Here is a 21,257-nt window from a genome sequence, read left to right as displayed (position 1 = left end):
TGATGCCCTATTCTAAATTTTTAAATACGTCAACCGTTCATGCGTAATCGCCTAAAAAAGTAGAAACTCAATTTTTCGGAATGTTAAGTTATAATAATACCTGGGAAACTCTGGCTGGACGGGTTCAAAATCTATCGTAATCTGATCTGTTATAATTCCTCGGTAGGGATGCCTCAGGCGACCGACGAAATACCAATATTCCCTCCTAAATCAGGATGTAATGGAATGGCCTCCTAAGATCGAAGACGAAGAGTATCATTATTTCGATCGTCGGGTCATGTCCTTGACAGACCAGACAGGAACATAAGAGAAGAGCACTTTCATCGTGCACTAGTGCAGTAGTGAGTGCACTTGCCACTTCACTGCACTAGTGCAGTGAGTGCACTGACGTGCGAGATGATGCGTTGAGTAAATTTAGTTTAATAAATTCAGGTGTAACTGTTAGGGTCCCTCCAGTCTGAAAGTTAAAATGTAATGGCATAAATGAATAATAAAAACAACGCTAGCCCCAAACAAAGTTTACTGTATGTAAAAAAACAATTTTCCAAGAAGCGGAAAATAAAATGGATGTTTATGTTTGATCGTGTACACCGCCATAACTTCAATCACCGTCGACATCCACGCTCGTCGAAAAAACATGTCGTTAACTTCCAGTTTAACGCGCCGGTTTTTGCTTCATTATGCCCACGAGCATTTAGATTTCAGATTACCGGTAAGTGCTTTAAATTTCAATAATAAATAATTATAATTTTAATGTTGTTTAAACAAAAGTTATTTATTTTTCGACTGCAATAAGGAGAAGTGGTCAATTATTATTTTTCTTTCTTTAACTTTTAATATTGACTGTGCTCTCCTTGGAACTTAGTGAGGGTCGTTTTTATCTGTTGTGGAGTTTTATTTTCTTTTTTAACAAAACAAAACAAAAAAAATAAATAAATAAAAATAGAGGTATATATGCACTTATGTTACCGTGCTGAAATAATAACGTTACTATTTTGAAAGCTATTCTTAACATGAAGAGGGGAGGGATGTTTTGTAGCTATTCTGTAATTCCACCTAACAATTTAATAATAAAAAAGAGGTACTTCTGCATGTCAGTGACATTAGCAACAGAGGCGAGTTATCGACATCTGTTCTTCGAAAGAGAACTGACGTCTAGCGGCGATTATGTGAACCTCAAATATAAATAATTGTTTAACGCAAAAATAACAAAATAAATAACTCAAAAATATGAAAATCGAAACATTTATTGTATAAAAAATGTATCAAAATATAATTTTGAAAATAATAAATATGATAAAAACACGAAACATTTACAGATTGTTTTAGAATTATTTGTTTTTATAGTAAGGTTGTATAAAAATGTAGCAAAATATAATTTACAAAAATATGAAACATTTATAGAGGTTTAAGAATAATTGTTTTTTGTTTTTTTTTCGTATAAAAAGATCGTATAAAAATGTTGCAAAATATAATTTTAGTTTACACGCACTTTTAGAAAAGGAAGAGTTATCGACCTCTGTTCGTTAGGCACTGTCAACCGAATGTGAAGAATTGTGAAAAAAGGAGCGCATGATTCCGTGACGTCAGACTTCTGTTAATTATACGAACTATGAAAAAGCAGAAGCGACTTAATGATTTTTTAAAACCTTTGTTTATCTTTTTCAAACTGCAATTAATAATTAATCTTTGTTATAATTTTGTTAGGTTTTAAGATTTACAGTTTAATGATTAATAATAATATAAACATTTGTATATTAAATATGAAATACGGTTTTACTGAATGTTCATGTTCGGCTTCCATACTTATGTTCGGTAAAAAGAGACAAACAAAATATGGGGGTGGGGGCTACAAAATACTTAATATTTGTGCAATAATATTTTCAAATCGGTTTTAATCTGGCGATAAAATAGCTGACAGGATCCATGTTTATATGAAAACTTAATATTAAAAAAAAAAATTAAACACAATTAATTAAAAATCTATCTTGTAATGGAGCATTTTGAAATAATGGAATTTTAATCGTTTTAATCTTTTAAAAATTAATGTTTACGAAGTTTCTTTTTCTTGACAATTCAACTGATTATAGTAACTATATATTAGAAAAAACGCTATTTAAAAAAAAAAAAGCATAATGATATTATATTTATATCATTTTTTTAATTGCAACTTCGAGGTTAGTTTTTGTTCAATATGTGTATTCAAATTTTAAAAAAATAAATATTTTTTACTTAGTTGAACTCTTATGTTTCATAATAAATAGAAATTTCGATAGATTTAAATCTATTTTGTTCAAATTTCAAAAAAATAAATAGGGGGGGCACGCATTAAAAAAAAAATTCTCCTCGTATATTTTAGGGAAACTGCATTTTATATGTAATTTCATTCTAAAATGGATAAGTATCGAAAATTTCACGAAAATCTGACCATTAATTGATTTTTGCTAGATTTATTAAACACAGGTATGTTTTCACGTTCAAAATGCTTACTACATGAGAACGTTATTTTAAAGCGCTAATTATGTAAACACGATTTTATTCTCGCAATTTCATTATTTTCGTAAGATAAAAAAATTTTTTTAAATTATTACTAGTTTATTTTGACCTTCTTTTAATTGGTACAAAAGTTATATTGATAATATTAATTTATAATAAAGTTACATCGTTTTACAGATCAGGGGGGTTATTCTGTGGTGACCTTTGGAGGTGCCTAGTGTTCTTTGGCTAACAAGTGACATCTGTCGGCGGTATTTGAAACTAAAATACACATTTGCCTCATGTCACTGACATGCAGAAGTGCCAAAAAAGATAATGTGAAACTTAAAATTAACTTGAAAAATAGCATGGTAACATAAGTGCATAAGAACCAAAAAATAAAAATAAAATAAGTTCTTCTATGGCGGGGCATGCATATCAACTCGAACGTTTCCGATTGCGATTTATGGAAAAAACGGAAATGGCCGAAGCAGTTCACAATTTGAAAGCCGCAAAAAAAAATATGTAAAGCAGCAGACGACTTTAAAGCACGTGGATGTAAAAGGGTTAAAATCAAGTATACTTCTTTGTTGACATTCTTTGTCGACTGATATGTATATGAATGCTCGAGAAAAGTCGCTCCTGATTAATATTTACCAGTTTTAAAATATTCTGTTATTCTGAAAAACAGTCAAGTTCATTTGCATATTTTAAAACTGGTAAACATTAATCATTCAGAAATGACTTTCCAGGGCATTCATATATATCGGATAAGATCAGCTGACGAAGAATGCCGACAAAGAAGTATGGAACTTTATTTTAATCGATTAGGTTTTAAAAAGGAGGGGGGTTATGGTTACTGTTCAGAATTCTCTCTCTATATATATATATTATATATTAAAAAGATTTAAGTCTGTATAATGGGAGTGCCCATGACAGAATGAAAATATCATATTCCAAAAGTCACTTAAAGTAATTTTTATTTTTAGCTAAGAAAGTCAAATTCTATGAGTAAGTGAGAAGAGACTGTCTCGCATCCCCATCTTGAAGAAACAAAGAGAGATAACTCAACAACAATTCAAACTTGCGAGATCAACCTTACAATGCCTACGATTTCCCAATAATCACTTAAAATCATTCTTGCTGCAATCAGTGGTAGTTGTTGCAGGGACACCATGATGCCAAATCCAACTCAACCGTAGGATATACATTACAGCTTCAGCAGAAGTATTACTCGGTAGGATGGCTTCAGGCGATCACGGAGCAAACAATGCAGGTCAGTCAAGACTACGCCTACTTGCTGATCTGATCATTTTTTTATGATGACCTGAAGCCATGTCAACATCTTCTCTACAATTAAATTTATTTGACAGTTTCATTGGCATGTGAACACAAGAATTTCATGCAAGTTGGTTCAGCAGGTGGTCATTAGCTATAGAAAGAGAATTAAATTCCAGAGTTCCATCTTGTCTTGCCAGATCATGACAAGTAATGAGGTTTTTGGTGTCACAGCTGCACCAGCATATATCCAGGAGTTATTTGTATTTTTGCACCAAACTAAGGCGGAAATTAGGAAAGCTGAGTATGCACAGAAGTGTTTGCATTAACGTAGAAATATGTGAGTTTTAACATGCCTGTTTTAGCCAACCAAACCACAAACTAATCACTATACAAACAACTGCATGTAAATCCAAAAGAAAATAATCTCAGTCATGTGACTGCTACACATCTAAGCTTATTGAAATATGTTTGTCAATATGACAGACACATAAAAGGCAATGTTTAATTCTTATCCACAAGTGGCTTTCGGGCCTTGATGTGGTGACTCCCAAGTAAAAAAAAAAAAAAAAAAAAATTTACAAAAACACTATCCACAACCCTGCATGATCTACAAGAAGGCATCATTGATAGTATACCAGATATGCTAAAGTTTGAAAATAGCAGTGTGCTCATGAAACTCTATGAAATCATGTGATCATAATCACCACGATTGTCAAGAATTGATCTCAAAAATAGAATTCACTTAAAACAAAATTATACAGCTGTATTATTTCTCATTCTCACCACATGTTAATAATAAGCTAAGAATACAATGGAAGGAAGTGCTACCAAAGTTCACTGCTTGCATATACTTATTAAAACACAAATCTGTTTCGTTTTCTCAAGTTTGACAAATTTTTTTTTGTTAGAAACAATTTCAATTAGTCCTTCTTCTTCTATAACATTCTTACTTTTAAGTTGTTCTTAAGATAAAGATTTTGGTCTCATTTTTGAGTGAGGTTTGCAAAACTTAGGGTGATGTTGAAGAGGAGGTCTCATCATCAGTAAAAAACGTTGAAAACCTTTGTATTGTGACATTTGTGAGCTCTTTTCTTTCTTTTTCTTTTCAACAGGAACTAAAATCTATTGTTGAGTTGCTCGGTACCAAAATTGGCATTAAGAATGAAACAAATGAACAGAAGGTATGTCATTTCTTTTTTCTTTTTACTTCAATTCATCCTAAACAAGGCACACTGCCACTGAGTTGTAAGGGGCTGCTGTGAATTAGGGATCAGATTTATAGGGGCATTCTGAGTGGGGAGTTGTGCAGTGAGATGCTTGTTCACATTACATTTAAATTTCTGCATGTTGATACAGCTGGTAGAAACAAGGAACAGAGTGAATTCCAAAAGAAATCGGTTCAAGGAAAAAAGCTATTAGAGTAAAAGGTCTTCTGACATCTGGGAGTCTCTGTAATAAAAGTATGATTTTGCTGTTTATTGGGTTGGTCAGGAGTATTTATGTTAATGGGGCCACAAGTGCAGCAAGTTTTTCGAGTACATAATGGCAACAATACTTGATGTATGAGTGAACAATGGCTACATAGAGGACGCTGGCAGGTGAGAGAAGTTTTCTAGCCCTGTAGAGGGAGCCTACCTTCTGCACAGCAGATTTGGCTATATCTTCTATGTATTTATTCAGATTCATGTTAAATGTAACTGCTAGGTCAAGAGTTTGAATGTTGGACTCTCGGGAGGGTGCGATGATGGAAATCTGTGGTTGGTAAGGTTTCTTATAATTGTTAATCGAAGGGAGCTTTGCTTTGGTGGTATTAAATGTAACCACCTATTTACTGCCCTATTCCACTACATATTGACATACTGGATATCAAATTTTTTTTTTTTAGAGATTCGGCCATTACCTTGGATATGTGTGGTTCAATCTGTCCACATGTCAAGAATAGAAAGTGATGTCATTCACAGCATCTTTAATCAACCCTAAATTAGAATAAGTACAAACGATTTTTTACAATTACCCTTCCATGGAATTTTTTTTTTTTTTTAACGTGGTTGCCCCAATAGCATACTTGATGTATGGGCGAACAATGGCTACATAGAGATAGAGGACACTGGGAGGTGAGAGAAGGAGAGAAGTTTTCTAGCCCTGTAGAGGGAGCCTACTTTCTGCGCAGCAGATTTAGCAATATCTTCTATGTATTCCAATTCATGTTAAATGTGTTAGACCAAGAGTTTGAGTGTTGGACTTTCGGGAGGCCATGGCAATCAGTGATTAGAAAGGTTTCTTATAATTGTTAAGCCATTAATTGACCCTATTTCACTACATATAGACATACTGGCTATCATTTATCATTTTTTTTTTTAGAGATTCAGCCATTGCCTTAGATATGTGTGGGTTCAATTTGTCCTCATGTCAAGAATAGAAAGTGGTGTCATCTGCAAATATACTCATCTCAAATATGATTATATCAGGAAGGTCATTTATGAAAATCAGGAATAATAATAAACCAAGAATCAACCCCTGGGGAACACCCAAATCAATTTTATGTGTTTAGATGTCCAGCCATCAAGGATGACCTGGATCTTTATTTTATATAAGCTTATCAGGACTACCCATTGTTGCCCAGGTCCATAAAACAAATTAGAAGACAGTAAAATTAATTATATTAAAACTTTTATGTCTTTCTCTCTTTCCCTCTTCTTCGTTTTCCCCACATCCCTCTCTCTCTCATTCCTCTTTCTACCTCTGCCCAGCCCATTGGAAATGGTTGGCACTCTCCACAATGAAACCTGCCCCAGTTAACCTCCAAGGAATAATTAAAAAAAAAACTTTTAAGTATTATTAATCCAGAACAACATCAATCAAGAATATACCAACTTTGTGAGTATTTGTTTTGTAGCTTTCAAGTTTTAGCTGGGCATACACAAACAAATATACACAGACGTTTGTCCGTTATATAAAAGAAGAAGAAAAAGAAGGATCTGATTATATTAAATATTCATTCAGTAATATCGTACAAATTAGTTTTCATGAAAAAAACTTTAATGTAAGACCTTGTCAAGTATATATCAAGCGCTACTGCGCTAACTTTCGGTTTGAGGTCCCAATAGGCAGATGGTTAAGCACTGCAGCACACTTTCGGCAACTCCTGCAGCTGTGATGGCTCCGACCTTATTGGCTTGCCTTTCTATTGGACTTTGTTTGCAACGCCGAGAGAGGAACTCTCATAACTGGGCAAATCTAGGTCTCCTTATCACCCGCCCAATCCTGCATCTGGAGAGACAATTTCAGCTTCGAACTGTATAGCCACATCAGATGCTGCAGTGCACCAGACTAGACTAGAAGGTTGCCATTACTGCTGTAACTTCACCTGCCTTATCCTGTGTATAGTATGTTAATTCAGAGATGACTGTTAGGATATCCGTAGTAGAACAAGATTGTTAGCAATTTTAGTATCTTCCAGGTGATGGACTATTGATTAATGATTCAACGATTTTAAGAAAGGGAGGAGATTTAAGGACAGTAATTTTTTGATTCACTTCTTTCACCAAAATTCTTAAAAATTCATACCACAGAGGCATTTATGCAGCTATTAGAGAAGCAAGATTCAGCAAAGTATTTGTTAAGTTTGGAGAAGAATGAGATTAACTCAGGAGAGCATTGTTTTTTTTGTTTTTTTTTTATTACTATAATAGGAATAAAGTCTTTGGGGGGTGGGACATGGTTATTATGATATCCCAGACATCAGATCATCAAGCGTGGTTTCCGTCTGTTGTCAAGGATTTTAGAGGGAGTGGTTTGTAAAGTCCAAGGTAGAGTTTATAACCCACCTCTCTCTCTCTTTCTCTAAATGAAACAAGTTCGAATATCTATATATAAATTTTCCTACTGTCTGTCCGTCTGTGTGTGTGACGCGGTTTATCTTAGCCTACAGGCAACCCACCCAGGCAAGTAAGGTACTGAAATGAAGCTTATGAACCAGCGGATGTTTTAGTGATATTTATATCCATGTTTGGTGTATGGAAATGCAAAAAAAAAAAAAGCATGAAAAAAATGCAAAAAAGTCACATTTTTAGTGCGTTCTCAATCCCTGTATCTATCTATATCTATATATCTATGTCTATATGTGTCTGACAGAACTTTCTGCAGGGAAGGAGGTATTCATACCAAGAATACAAATGAATCACCAAGATTTGTCGCATGGAATCGTCGCCAATTCCTTGTGAGGCCTGCCTTCGCCATGACAATAAAAGTCAAGGCCAGACGCTGAGCAAGGTGGGTGTATGGCTGGAAGAACCGACTTTCACCCATGGTCAACTGTATGTAGTGGCATCACAGGTAAGAAACTCAGACGATCTGATCTTCGCTCTGAAAAAAAGTGACTGTAAAAAGACGAAGAACGTAGTGTATAAAGAAATCCTATAACTTCAAATACTTTCGTGTTAAACACTTCCTTGCTGTTGTTGTTTCCACTGTTGTTGTTTCTTTCATGTAAATAAAAAATTGTACAAATTATAAAAACATTGTACTTGCTCGCTTTTTTTCACAATATGCAGCCATCTAGCTGCAACGGGGCTACTTTTATTGCTAAAATTAACCTAAAACTAATATATTTTTAAAAGTGCTCAATACAAGGTTGATCTTTATAATTATACCCATATGAATGCAATTACTTTTTGTTGCTACTTTTACTTCATCAGAGCCAAATAATCTTTGAGGAATTTGAGGAAAATGCAGTATTGAAATATAATTGCAATTTTGTAGGTCATTCTAAATATTTTTATATATATAATGCCATAATGTAAACATATAAGGTATTTACAGCTTCTCTTCCAATTTTCAGATTTTTAATAATGTCAAAACGCACTTTATCTCCTTTTGACGGATTGATTGTTTGTTGACATTTCTTCTGATGAGTTAAGGGCAAAATAGATTCACTGATTGATAATATTGACAATAATAATTAAATGATTTTGTGCTACGAAACAGATACTGTCAAGAATTGTAAGTGTCAACTGAATTAAAGGAATAAATTGTAAGATGGTCAACATCATGAACTTTGGAATATAGACTTTTCTCATTCATTCATTATATTGCTCTGTAATTACATTGAGCTTCTTAAATAAGGATTAGTACACATTATAAGGAAATAAAGTATATTTCCACAGAAATATATATATATATATATGTGTATGTAGTAGTGATGGGACGATTCTAATATTTTTTCTGATTCCAATACAATTACCGATTCTGTACTAAATTCACAATTCTGATACTATTACCGATTCCTTATTATTTTTCACAATTCCTGTAGAAAACACTTGTTGAATGTGCATATATTTTCTCAAAAGTAAAAATACACTTGTGGTGATCTATAGATTTTAGTTTTACTGATAGTTTGAAATCGATAAATAGTTATTATTTAGCAGCAGTTAAAGATTTTGTTTTAAACAAAATCAAATAGAAATAAATGAATAAAGGAATCGTTTCTGGCATCGGAAAATAGGCACAAACTTTTCCAGTTCCAATACCCCCAAAACATTCTGATTTTCCGATTTTTTAATTTATTTATTTTATTTTTTTATTTCGATTAATTTTCCCAACATTAATATATATATATATATATATATATATATATATATATATATATATATATATATATATATGAGATAAATAGGTAGATATTCACAAATCAAGAGAATGGCTGAAGAGCGATAAAATGACTTTTATTGTCATGGCGAAGGCAGGCCTCACAAGGAATTGGCGACGATTCCATGCGACAAATCTTGGTGATTCATTTGTATTCTTGGTATGAATACCTCCTTCCCTGCAGAAAGTTCTGTCAGACACATATAGACATAGATATATAGATATAGATAGATACAGGGATTGAGAACGCACTAAAAATGTGACTTTTTTGCATTTAAAACCACTTCTGTAAAATTCACATAAAAATATTATACTCTTTTTAGAATAAACGAACACTCTATTGGGTTTCTTTCCACCCAACAGAACCAACAAATATACATTTATAAAATGTAAGTTAAATTAGCCAACAAGGAAAACAATAAAATAAAGAAAATTAACACGTCAACTTAAATACTATTTAGGTTCAACTTTTAACCGCACAAAATAATTTTATATGTTATATCTATATATATTTTTTATTTTTTTATTCAATTTTCACCCCAAACAAGGCACAGTGCCACTTTGAAGCAGGGGGCTACTATTAGGGACTTAATTAGCGGGGTCATTATGAAGGGAGATGAGTAGAAAGATGTTTGTTAACATTACACTTGAACTTCTGCATATCAGTGCAGTTGGGAAAGCAGAATCCCAGAAGGGAGTTCCAAATATATAAATAATCTTTTTCTCTCTAGATGAAATAAGTTCAAATATATAGATACAATGAACTTCAAACCAATATTTTTTAAAAGTGCTCAATTTACAGTAGAGCTTTATAATTATATATTATATAATCATTTAGGTGGAAAACCGTTTTGTCTTTGACCCCAATGAAGTACAAGTAATACCAAAATGTAACCGCATTCATATAGGCTATTATATATATATATATATATATATATATATATATATATATATATATATATGCATAGAGAGAGAGAATAAGTAGGAAGATAAAGAGTAAAGTTACATATGAATTTTATTACATTATCAAGTCAATAAGAGTTACAGAAAGAGGAATAAGAGAGAAACCTCTTTAGGCCATGGCATTTCATAGCCAAATGCTTCTCGTCAGAAGAGGAGAAAAGGCCGGCATTATTCTAAAGTAAAGGTACTGAAACAACACTGACTTTGAAAACATTCAGATTAGAAATGGAAAAAGTTTTGAGATTAGAATAGGAAAAAATTATTTTATAGGGGGTGATATGATGGGGGTAAAAGATATATGTATGGTGGCAGATATTTGCAGATTAAGAAAATGGCTGAAGAGTGATAAATCTCCGGCTTTTTTCATGAAACCATTGGTACCATGTGATCTAAACTCCTATAAATTTTGTACAAAAATATTACGCTCTTATTGACTAATGGGGCACTGTACCGGATTTTTTTCCACCCAACAGAACCATACATAAAATTTGATTTAAATCAGACAACGACAATATAAAAACAATAAATTTTCAAAATCTATAACTTATGGTTTTGTGATAGTTTGTTTATTGCTTTTTGATATTTTGAAGCAAATTAATTATATTGAAAAATATTATTTTCACATTTTCTTAAAATGTGAAAATTAATGAACTTCTGATATTACATCGTTGTTTTTTTTAGGTTCTGTTTTTCATTATGGATTTTGTAAGTTCTTCCTGTTCTTTCTCTGCAAGTTCTTAAATAAAAACTGACAATTATGTTAACACAATGTTTCATTTTTTGGTGTAATGGATAAAGTACTAAGTAAAAATTCACTTGTAAGTGATACTTCTTTGGAGGTTGAAGGTTCAATCCTCAGTGTGGGCAGTGCTAAAAATACAAGTGTGATTTACTTATGGATTCTACCCAGTAATCTGGTGCTACCAGATCAGGCTGCCTATTGGCTTCCTGAGACGAAACGCACCTACATCGATTTCTGTTTTTGTTTTCTATTCTCTTTTGTAAAACTTAATTATGTTCTACAAAAAAAAAATAAAAACAACAGCCCCCTCCCCTTCCCCCCTCCTTTTTTCCTTCTCTACTTCCCGGTTGACCCTGTCGGCAGGGCATTAGAATACGCCGACTGTTCCCCCTGCAGAGGGTAAAAGTCCCTCAACGGGGCTACCTGTTGGCCGTGGGTGGCAACCCGTGATGCCTAGGAAAAGGATCCTGGTGGCTGAGCAACCGATGCCTAGGGAAAATAAAGGTACCTGTAGCAACACTCTACTTTGGCCTTGTACTAGGCTAGACGGGCGGTTGGAGAGGCCCGATCCAACCAATCGGCTAGTCATGTCAAGCCCTAACACTTACACTGAAAATGTCAATTATAACATCTAAATAAAATTTAAAAAAAAAAACAAACTTAATCCAAAGATAATACGTTTCATTACTACAAACATAGACAAACCAGTTAAGTGTTAGAAGGCGATGGCAAGGGCCAATCAATTGATGAGACAAAAACCAGACAACTGCTCCCTAACGAACGTTTCTATCAAACTGGGAAAGAAGAAACTAAAGGAGGAAACAGGAAATGATGGGACAAACTCAATCAATTGAGTATATCTCTTTTGTATCCCTGGGATGAAAGGGCGAATGGGTTTCCCCCCTTACATCTCCCAATTTCGGGCTCCGAGGAGGGTGGGGAGCAAGAGAGATGAAAATCTAAACAAACTTCTATGGATATAATAAACCCAAACAAAAAACCCAGAAATCAAAAAAATACTACAAAATCGAAAAGAACCCACTCTGACGTAACCAGCTCAGACAGTGAACAAGAATATAACTATGAAATAATTGATAAAGAAAAATATCCAAGATTCATAGTAATCGAAACCTTGGAAGGAAAAAAGATCAGCGATCTATCTCCATTCCTAATCGAAAAAATTCTGTCTCAAAACAGCAACCCAAAAACAGCAAAAAAAATGAAAAATGGCAATCTACTTGTCACAGTCGACAACTATAAAGACGCAAAAAACATCTTAGAGATGGAAAAATTCCATATCTATAAATGCAAAAGTTATGCTCACGAAAGAATAAACACATCAAAAGGTGTTATAAAAAGCCATGAATTAAGCTTGGCTACAGCAGAAGAAATAGAAAATGCCCTAAGAAAACAGGGAGTAATCGATCACGTCCGAATAAACATAAAAAGGAATGGTCAAACCATACCTACAAAAACCTACATACTAACTTTCAATACACCAAAAATTCCCAAAGAAATAAAAATCGGATACACAATAGAAAAAGTAGAACAATATATACCAGCCCCTCTGAGATGTTATAAGTGTCATAAATATGGACATAGCAGAGAAGCATGCAAAGGACAGAAAGTATGTGGAAAATGTGGCTTAAAAGAACCTAACCATACTGAAAGTGAATGCCCAAACAAAACAAAATGCCCAAATTGCCAAGAAAAACACCCAGCATACTCTAAAATATGCAAAATCTACACAAAAGAAAAAGAAATAGCCGAAATAAAATACAAACAAAATGTGCCCTTTCCTGAAGCAAGGAAAATAGCAAGCTCTCGAGAAAAAATAAACACTTACGCAGACATTACAAAAACTTCAAACCAAACAACCCAAAACCAAGACCTACTTAAACTAATCTCCGAACTCAAAAATTTAATTGAAACTTTAAAAACTAACCAAAACGAAAACAAGAAACAAATATCAGTATCTTTGAAAACTCAGTCAAATGATCCAAAACAAGTCCCAAAGAGCAAAAAAGAACCCGAACAGCAAAAACCACAAATAAACCGTGAAAGATCCAAATCACGTACAAGGACAAAAGCAGAAGATAAAAACACAATATCTGGAAAGATGGAAACAGAACGGGAAAACACAAATCCTCTTTCCAAAAACCAAAGTAAACAAAAAACAGAGACAATATTAATCGAAAATGAAAACAAATTTGAATTGATTGAAATCGAGAGTCACAGGAAAAAATCTAGCTCCAAAAACAGAACTGATCAGGAAGAGAAAATGGAGACTGAGGAACCAAGCAGTTCAAGTAAACACAAAGCAAAAACCACTCAAAACACAACAAACCAATAGAATAATAGATATAAAAACCTAAACAAAAACCAAACAGAAAAAAAAAAGGAAAAAAAATTAATAATTAAACGAACTTATGGAAATGAATAAAAACATCATACAGTGGAACTGCAGAGGCATAAAACCAAACTACGAAGAAATCAAACATATAATAGCACAATATGACCCCAGCATAATCGGCCTACAGGAAACTCTTCTAAAAGAAACGGACACCATCAACTTCAAAGGATACCACATCTACAATCAAACAAACAGATCACAAGCAGATAATCGACCCACAGGTGGCACTTCAATTATAATAAAAAAACAGATACCACATATAAAATTACAACTCCAAACAAACCTTCAAACAATAGCAATTAAAGTTACACTTCACCGACCAATAACCATTTGTTCAATATACATTCCACCTAAACATAAACTAAACAAAACCGAAATTGAAGATCTTATAACACAACTCCCCATACCTTTTATATTAATGGGGGACTTCAACGCCCATAACAAAATGTGGGGAAGTGAGAATATTAATCAAAATGGGAAAACCATTGAATCATTACTGGAATCACCCGAAGTAACTATATTTAATGACAAAACACACACATACCTTCACCCAGGCACAGGAACGACATCAGCTATCGACCTAACACTATGCTCCCCCACAATATTTATGGACTTCCAATGGGAGGTACATAACGACCAGTGTGGCAGCGATCACTTCCCAATTTTTCTCAAAACCCAAGAACCTACAACAGAAGAATCAAAACCAAAATGGCAAATTAATAAAGCTAACTGGACTGAATTTAGCAAACTTTGCACAAATCTAATTAATCAAGAAATAGTTAACAAACCAGATCCTATGTTAGCTTTCACCAATACACTAAACGAAATAGCAACCAAGACAATCCCAAAATCTTCCACCAAACCACACCCAAAATCAACGCCATGGTTCACAATAGAATGTAAGCAAGCAATAACCAACAGGAAAAAAATGCTAAAACACTTCAAACAACATCCTACAAAACCCAACCTTCAAAAATACCTACAAGCACGAGCAAAAGCACGCTATATTATAAAAAAAAGCAAAAAAGAAACCTGGCAAAACTATATTTCCAAATTGAACAACAACACGCCATCAAAAAAAACATGGGAAATAATAAGAAAAATAACTGGAAAAAAACTTGGAACACCAATAAATAATATAAATACACCAAATGGTAGACAAACTATAGACAAAAAAGAAATAGCAAACATAATCGCAAATGAATTCAGCCAAAACTCATCATCCAACCACTACTCCCCCAAATTCCAAAAATACAAAAACAACGCAGAAAAAGAAAAACTCAATTTCACATCCAATAACAAAGAATACTATAACACCTCTTTCACTATAACAGAACTAAAAAATGCAATTCATAAAAGTAAAGATACAGCTACTGGTCCAGACGACATCCACTATCAATTTCTAAAACACATGCCAGACACATCTCTCAACATTCTCTTACAGATAATTAACAAAATATGGTGGACTAACAATTTTCCAAAACACTGGCTCGACTCCAATATCATCCCAATTCCTAAAGCAGGAAAAGATCACTCCAACCCTACCAATTATCGTCCTATCGCCTTAACAAGCTGTATATGCAAAACAACAGAAAGGATGGTCAATACAAGACTAATGTGGCATTTAGAAAAATATAACCTCATTTCTACGCACCAAAGTGGATTTAGACAAAATCAAGGTACTAATGACCAACTTATTCGGCTAGAAACATATATTCGTAACGGTCTAATAAGAAACCACCACGTGGTCTCAATCTTTTTTGATATCGAAAAGGCGTATGACACCACGTGGAGATATGGAATCTTGAAAGATATTCATAATATGGGAATCAGAGGAAACCTAGCAAAATTTATCCAAGAATTCCTATCCCACAGAACATTTAAAGTATGCTTAGGAAATACAACATCAGATCAACACACACAAGAAACAGGGGTACCACAGGGTAGCGTACTATCTGCCACCCTTTTTCTAATTAAAATCAACAGTATAATCGAAAATGTTAACATGGGATTCGAAAAAACACTATTTGTTGATGACTTTTCAATAACTTACTCATCACCAAATATGCCAACTATTGAAAGACAAATGCAACATTGCCTTAACAAAATAGACCTTTGGGTTAACCAAAATGGATTTAAAATGTCCAAAAGCAAAACCACATGTATCCACTTTTGTAGGAAACGAAAATACCACCTTGACCCACAGCTCAAACTAGATGGACAACCAATACCAGTAGTACAACACACCAAATTTCTAGGGATCATTTTAGACAACAAACTAAACTTCAAGGAGCACATTAACAAATTAAAACAAAAATGCTTAAAAGCAATAAATATCTTAAAAATAGTATCAAAACTAGATTGGGGAGCAGATCAAGCTACAATGCTCAAAATATATCGCTCACATATCAGATCCAAACTGGATTATGGTTGTGCCATATACAGCTCTACTTACAAATCCTACAAAAACAAACTACTAACAATACAGAATCAAAGTTTAAGACTCAGCCTGGGAGCCTACCGAACTTCTCCAATGGAAAGCCTTCATGTAGAAGCCCAAGAACTACCCCTGCACTTAAGATGGAAAAAACTAGCGTTACAATACGCAACAAAACTACAAACCAACCCCGAAAACCCAACATACAAAACTACCTTCAACTTACAATGTACAAACTCTTATTCAAGGAAACCAAAAAGTATACCCTCCTTTGGACACAGAATTAAAGAAATAATACATCAAATCAATGAAAACCCCGACAATATAATTACTCAGAAAACAAACGACAGACCCCCATGGACATTACACAAACCAGAAACCGACATAACACTTACTACTTACAAGAAAAACATTACAAATAATATAACAAACAGAAGCAACTTTGGAGAACTAAGAGAAAAATATGCAGAATACATAGAAATATACACCGATGGGTCTAAAACTATAAACGGAACAAGCGCAGCATGCACAGATGGACAAAATCAATATCAAATAAGACTGCCCAACGAGGCTTCAATATATACAGCCGAACTGCAGGCCATCAAAATAGCTCTCAAACACATCAAAGACATCAACGAACAAAAAGCCATAATATATACAGACTCCCTATCCTGTATCATGGCCCTTGAAGTAAAATCTAAACATCCTTTTATCACAGAAATTATACAAGAATACAATGAAATAACCGAAAAAAACAATAAAAAAATTATAATAGCCTGGATACCAAGTCATGTCGGCATCCCAGGAAATGAAAAAGCAGACAAACTGGCTAAAGAAGCCACAAACCACCAAATGGAAAAAATTAAAATACCACACACAGACCTAAAAAGAAAAATCAACGAATATATAGAAAACATGTGGCAAGAGGAATGGAACAAATGCACTGCAAACAAATTGCATGAACATCAACCAATAATTAAAAACGAAAAACAAAAAATTTTTAAAGGAAGAAGAGAAGAAATTGTACTAAACCGAATAAGAATCGGACATACAAAATTAACTCATTCCTACCTAATCAAAGCGGAGGAAACACCAAATTGCACACTCTGCAATCAACAACTAACAATTAAACATCTACTGACAGAATGTAGAAAACACAAACACACTCAGAAGAAATATTTTAAAACAACAAACATTAGAAAAGTGTTCCAGGAAGTGGAACCCCAACAAATCATAAACTATTTAAAAGAAACAAATGTATTCAAACTCCTATAAAGCAAACAAGTAAAATTCAGTTTAGAAAAACAAATCTCTTACAATTAAAACAATTTTTCAGAAAACCTAAAACATCTTGCTTCAAAAGATAAACTTTTTCAAGAAACTTAAAAAATTTTTACAAGAAACTGAAAATCTATTATACCAACAAAACTTTTTTGGCATTAAATGACTCTTAGAGGTTGAAATGCCGTTAAACAAATACACTCACTCACTCACTCACTCTACCCAGTAATGGCTGAGAGAACAGACATATTACCTCTATGGATTAAATAAAGGGGTCCGTTTGAAATTCCGGGTCGGAGGTTACATTGATTGATACGTTGTGAGAATAACACTCAAGATGAGAACAATATTCTGCTTAATCCAAATAATCAGTCCTCATCTCAAAAATTCAGAAACATCATCATCATCATCATCATCATCAGTAATAGAAGAAGAAATATTATAAATTTATATATCTAAACTTTCATAAGCAGATTACAATACACATATATAAAACATAGAATACATTTATTCCATTAGGTACAATAATAGAAGTCCGTGTCAGGTAGCAAAAATGATAAGTGAGTTGACAAGTAAATCAATGAATGTTTACATTACAACTCACACCTTCAACTGACTTCAACCAGTTTAGATCTCAAAGTCAAGTCATGTCACAACAATATATTTAACTAACATTGTTAAAAATAATCAACACGTCGTATTCATATAAATATAAATAATAATTACCCACCTTTTTTGTACTCGGAATAAGACGAGTTCTTTTTTCTTTTCTTTTCCAGAATCCGTTTTTAATCGTGGACCTTCCTTCAGAAGAAACAGCCAAAAAAATACTTAGTCGGACAATGTTGATCCGGTATGAATGTTTCTCATTTTTTTTTTTTTTTTTTTTTTTTTTTTTTTTTTTTTACAGGAATATGCAATGGGGAGGGGTTATATCATGTCGAATCCAGTAATTTTGGTACAAGTTTTTATGTTTCAAGTTTTTATAAATTCAAATATTGATTCATGGTATTTAACTTGGGTGGTTTTATAGAATAATTTTTATTTTTGACTTTGCAGAACATGATTGACTTTTGCAAAAGGGGAAAGAAAAAAAACAATAACATTAATGGGTTTGAGGGATCCTTTGTGTCTTGGAGACAGAATTTACACTCTGACTTGGACAGTAGTAGTAGATGTACATTTTGAGGGTTTAGAAAGATAAAGAAAGAAAAGGTGAACACCTTGCTTTTGCTACTATTACTAATGTAAGTTGCTTTCTACTTTTTTTTGTTCAATTTTTAGTCAGAAAATGAAGAAACTAGAAAACATGAATTATTTTTATACATATACTGCTCTATACTGTATTGCCAGATTAATATTACTTATGATTCTATATTTTCTCTACCAAATTGAAGAATAACATTTATTTTATAAGATCCAATGATTTTTCAAAATAGAATAATAGTTTTAACAACAGGCATTTTAAAAAAAATAGCAGAAATTTGTTGTTAAAAAAATTAAACTCTGCACATTGAAATAGTTACATAATTCAAGTAAACTTGCAAAAAAAAAAATGAATCATCATACTATAAAAAAGTAGAAAGAAGAAAATTTATTTATTTATTTTTTTTTGCATACTAATTTCATGTAGAATGATATTTGTTACCAGAACAGTAGTAGAAACTCTATGACGCAAGCAGCTAATAGAATATATTATTGTCGGAAAGAAACAACTTACTTTGTAAACTTATATATATAATTGTGTTTATTGGCTGTTTTCACTTGTGGAATATTTTATTTCGACCTGCAGATGACATTAGATCATCAGGAAAGAATATGTACTGTTTCAAGGTCTTCTTCTTGACAGCTTTCCTATATATCAAACACCCCCCCCTCACCCTCACTGATTATGTGAATTGCATTTAAATCAAATGAACTATTCAATATTATCAAAACTGTATGTTTAACGACTTAGCATCTCCCGTGTTGTTCAATAACATCTCACATTTTCATTTATCATTAAAATAGTTTCATAATTCAAGTGAACTTGAAAAAAAAAAAAAGTCATACGAGAAAAAAATTGATATCATTAGAAAGAGTAAAATTCATTTTTCTCCCCAAAAATTTCATAATATAAAACCTAAAAAAAATGGTTGAATTATCAGAAGATTCAGTATGTCTAATATGAAATTATATTGTTATTAGCAAACTGCCTGATATTGCCCGGTCGTAAAATATGCTTAAATATGATATTTTGATTCATGCAGATTTTAGATTTATTATTAGAGAGCCAATTCTCTATTGATTATTATATTGTATCCAATATATAGCAGTGATATAAAAAGTTAAAAAAAAAATATATGACTTGGGTGCCATCAGCTAGAATCGAAACCCAAACATAGCTCTCCAACATTATTTGTTACAATCTGAGCTGCTCATATGCATCTGAAAACTTTAAAGAATAATCTTGTTAAACATATGAATGTATGAATTGCACATGCGTAGAAAATGCGCATTTTGTTGACTTATGCTTGCCAAGATCCCAATTTTTCAATTTTGACCACTTAGCTGTTTTTACCAAATCAAATTTGTTCCACAGGTCCGAATATCCTATTTATCAAGTTTCACGTTTGTAGACCAAAAATTGACAGTAGTTTGGTAGACCATTCCGCATGCACACGGTCAAGGTCACTTACATATACAATAAATAAAGACATGTTTTTGATTAGAGTGCTCATTGTATTTAACATATAAAACAGGTATTTAGAACTATAGAATAGCTTTTTCTAACACATATCAGACAATAATTATTTCAACCTTTTAAAAAGGTTGTTTGAAGTCAAAATAATTAGCTGATATTTAAAAGAGAGTGGTAAGGGAGTGATTACCAAGATAATAGGTAAAAACTGGAAGAAATATATATTTATATATATTTTTGCCTTTAGGATTTAAAAATTGTTCTTGTAGGTCAGCCTATGAATTGTGGTCAGAATCAAAAACATTTGAAGAACTTCATCAAAATCTTTCCAATCTACCCAAAGATCTCACTGTAAGTTATTTTTATTTTTTATTAATATTTTTTTTCTTTTTTTTTTCTCCTTTCCATTTTTTTATTTTCTTTTTAATGCTAAAAACACAAAGAAAAATAAATTTTATTTTATTTTCAAATTGTTATATAATTGTAAATAATTTTAACTAGGACCAAAATGTGATATCAGAACAGATACTACACTTCATCTTTTCTGTCTCCACACTGAAGGTGAAATTCTTCTAGACTGAGACAATTTAAATTTTTGTTCCAATCTAAGGTGCCCCATTTTGGGGAGCTGGATTTTTCCCTCATAAAAATTGAACCTATGTTTAACTCTGCTGTTGTGAGCAGGCAAGTAAATGTTGATAATAATAGTTGTAGTATGGTGAGTTCTCTTTGTCTTGTAGTTATGACATTTTTGCTGTTCAGGAACTTTGGTTATGGATTAGACATTAAATTGCTTTGGTAAGTTACCATTACCCCTAGACACTTTCTGACCTAGATTGATAGTGCCAGTCACCACATCTATAGGTTAAATAAAATATATCATTTTATATATATATATATATGTGTGTGTGTATGTATAAAACATGGTCATTATGTTCAACCATGTTCATTACAGTTGAAACTTCTCTCTCGGACCCCCACGCCATCCAGCATCATCAAAAGGAAACAAACAAACAAACAAACAAAAATAAATCCGCTTTTTTTTCTTTTTTAGAAAAAAGGCATTTATTACCATTATTTTTCAAACAATGCCTGTTTCTTGTTTTATTTCACTGTTCATTTTGTCTGCCATGAAATTAACAAAACCCTGCCACCTCGACACCAGCTTAAAAGTCTCTCACCACCACAGATGATTTCTTATGTCTGTGCATATAATAGATATCTACTATTATATAAAAGGAATTTAGTGTGTGTGAGTTTGTTCCCTATGAATTCTGAAACAGCTGGGCCGAGTTTTATGAACTTTCACACAAATGTACTTTATGTATCTGGCAGTGTT

General features: G+C 32.8%; 2 protein-coding genes across 2 annotated transcripts in view; one reads left to right on the top strand and one right to left on the bottom strand.

The window, feature by feature from the left end:
* LOC145243929 (structure-specific endonuclease subunit MUS81-like) overlaps positions 1-386 on the bottom strand; it is a 69,466-nt gene extending 69,080 nt beyond the window's left edge. Inside the window, exon 1 of the mRNA XM_080107053.1 lies at positions 101-386. The gene's annotated coding sequence lies outside the window, so the exon portion shown is untranslated. The remainder of the gene's footprint in view (positions 1-100) is intronic.
* Positions 387-525: 139 nt separating this feature from the next.
* LOC145243931 (tRNA (guanine(10)-N(2))-methyltransferase TRMT11-like) overlaps positions 526-21,257 on the top strand; it is a 62,507-nt gene continuing 41,775 nt past the window's right edge. Inside the window, exons 1-4 of the mRNA XM_080107056.1 lie at positions 526-712; positions 4,869-4,937; positions 18,018-18,091; positions 20,188-20,269. Of these exons, the coding sequence (XP_079963182.1) occupies positions 638-712; positions 4,869-4,937; positions 18,018-18,091; positions 20,188-20,269 (300 nt within the window). The 5' untranslated portion in view covers positions 526-637. The remainder of the gene's footprint in view (positions 713-4,868; positions 4,938-18,017; positions 18,092-20,187; positions 20,270-21,257) is intronic.

This window comes from Euprymna scolopes, chromosome 22 (genome assembly GCF_053919585.1).
Source record: "Euprymna scolopes isolate OS-2025 chromosome 22, ASM5391958v1, whole genome shotgun sequence".
Lineage (NCBI taxonomy): Eukaryota > Metazoa > Mollusca > Cephalopoda > Sepiida > Sepiolidae > Euprymna > Euprymna scolopes.
The sequence above is the reverse complement of the archived record's forward strand: the minus strand, read 5'-3'. Positions and strand labels throughout refer to the sequence as shown.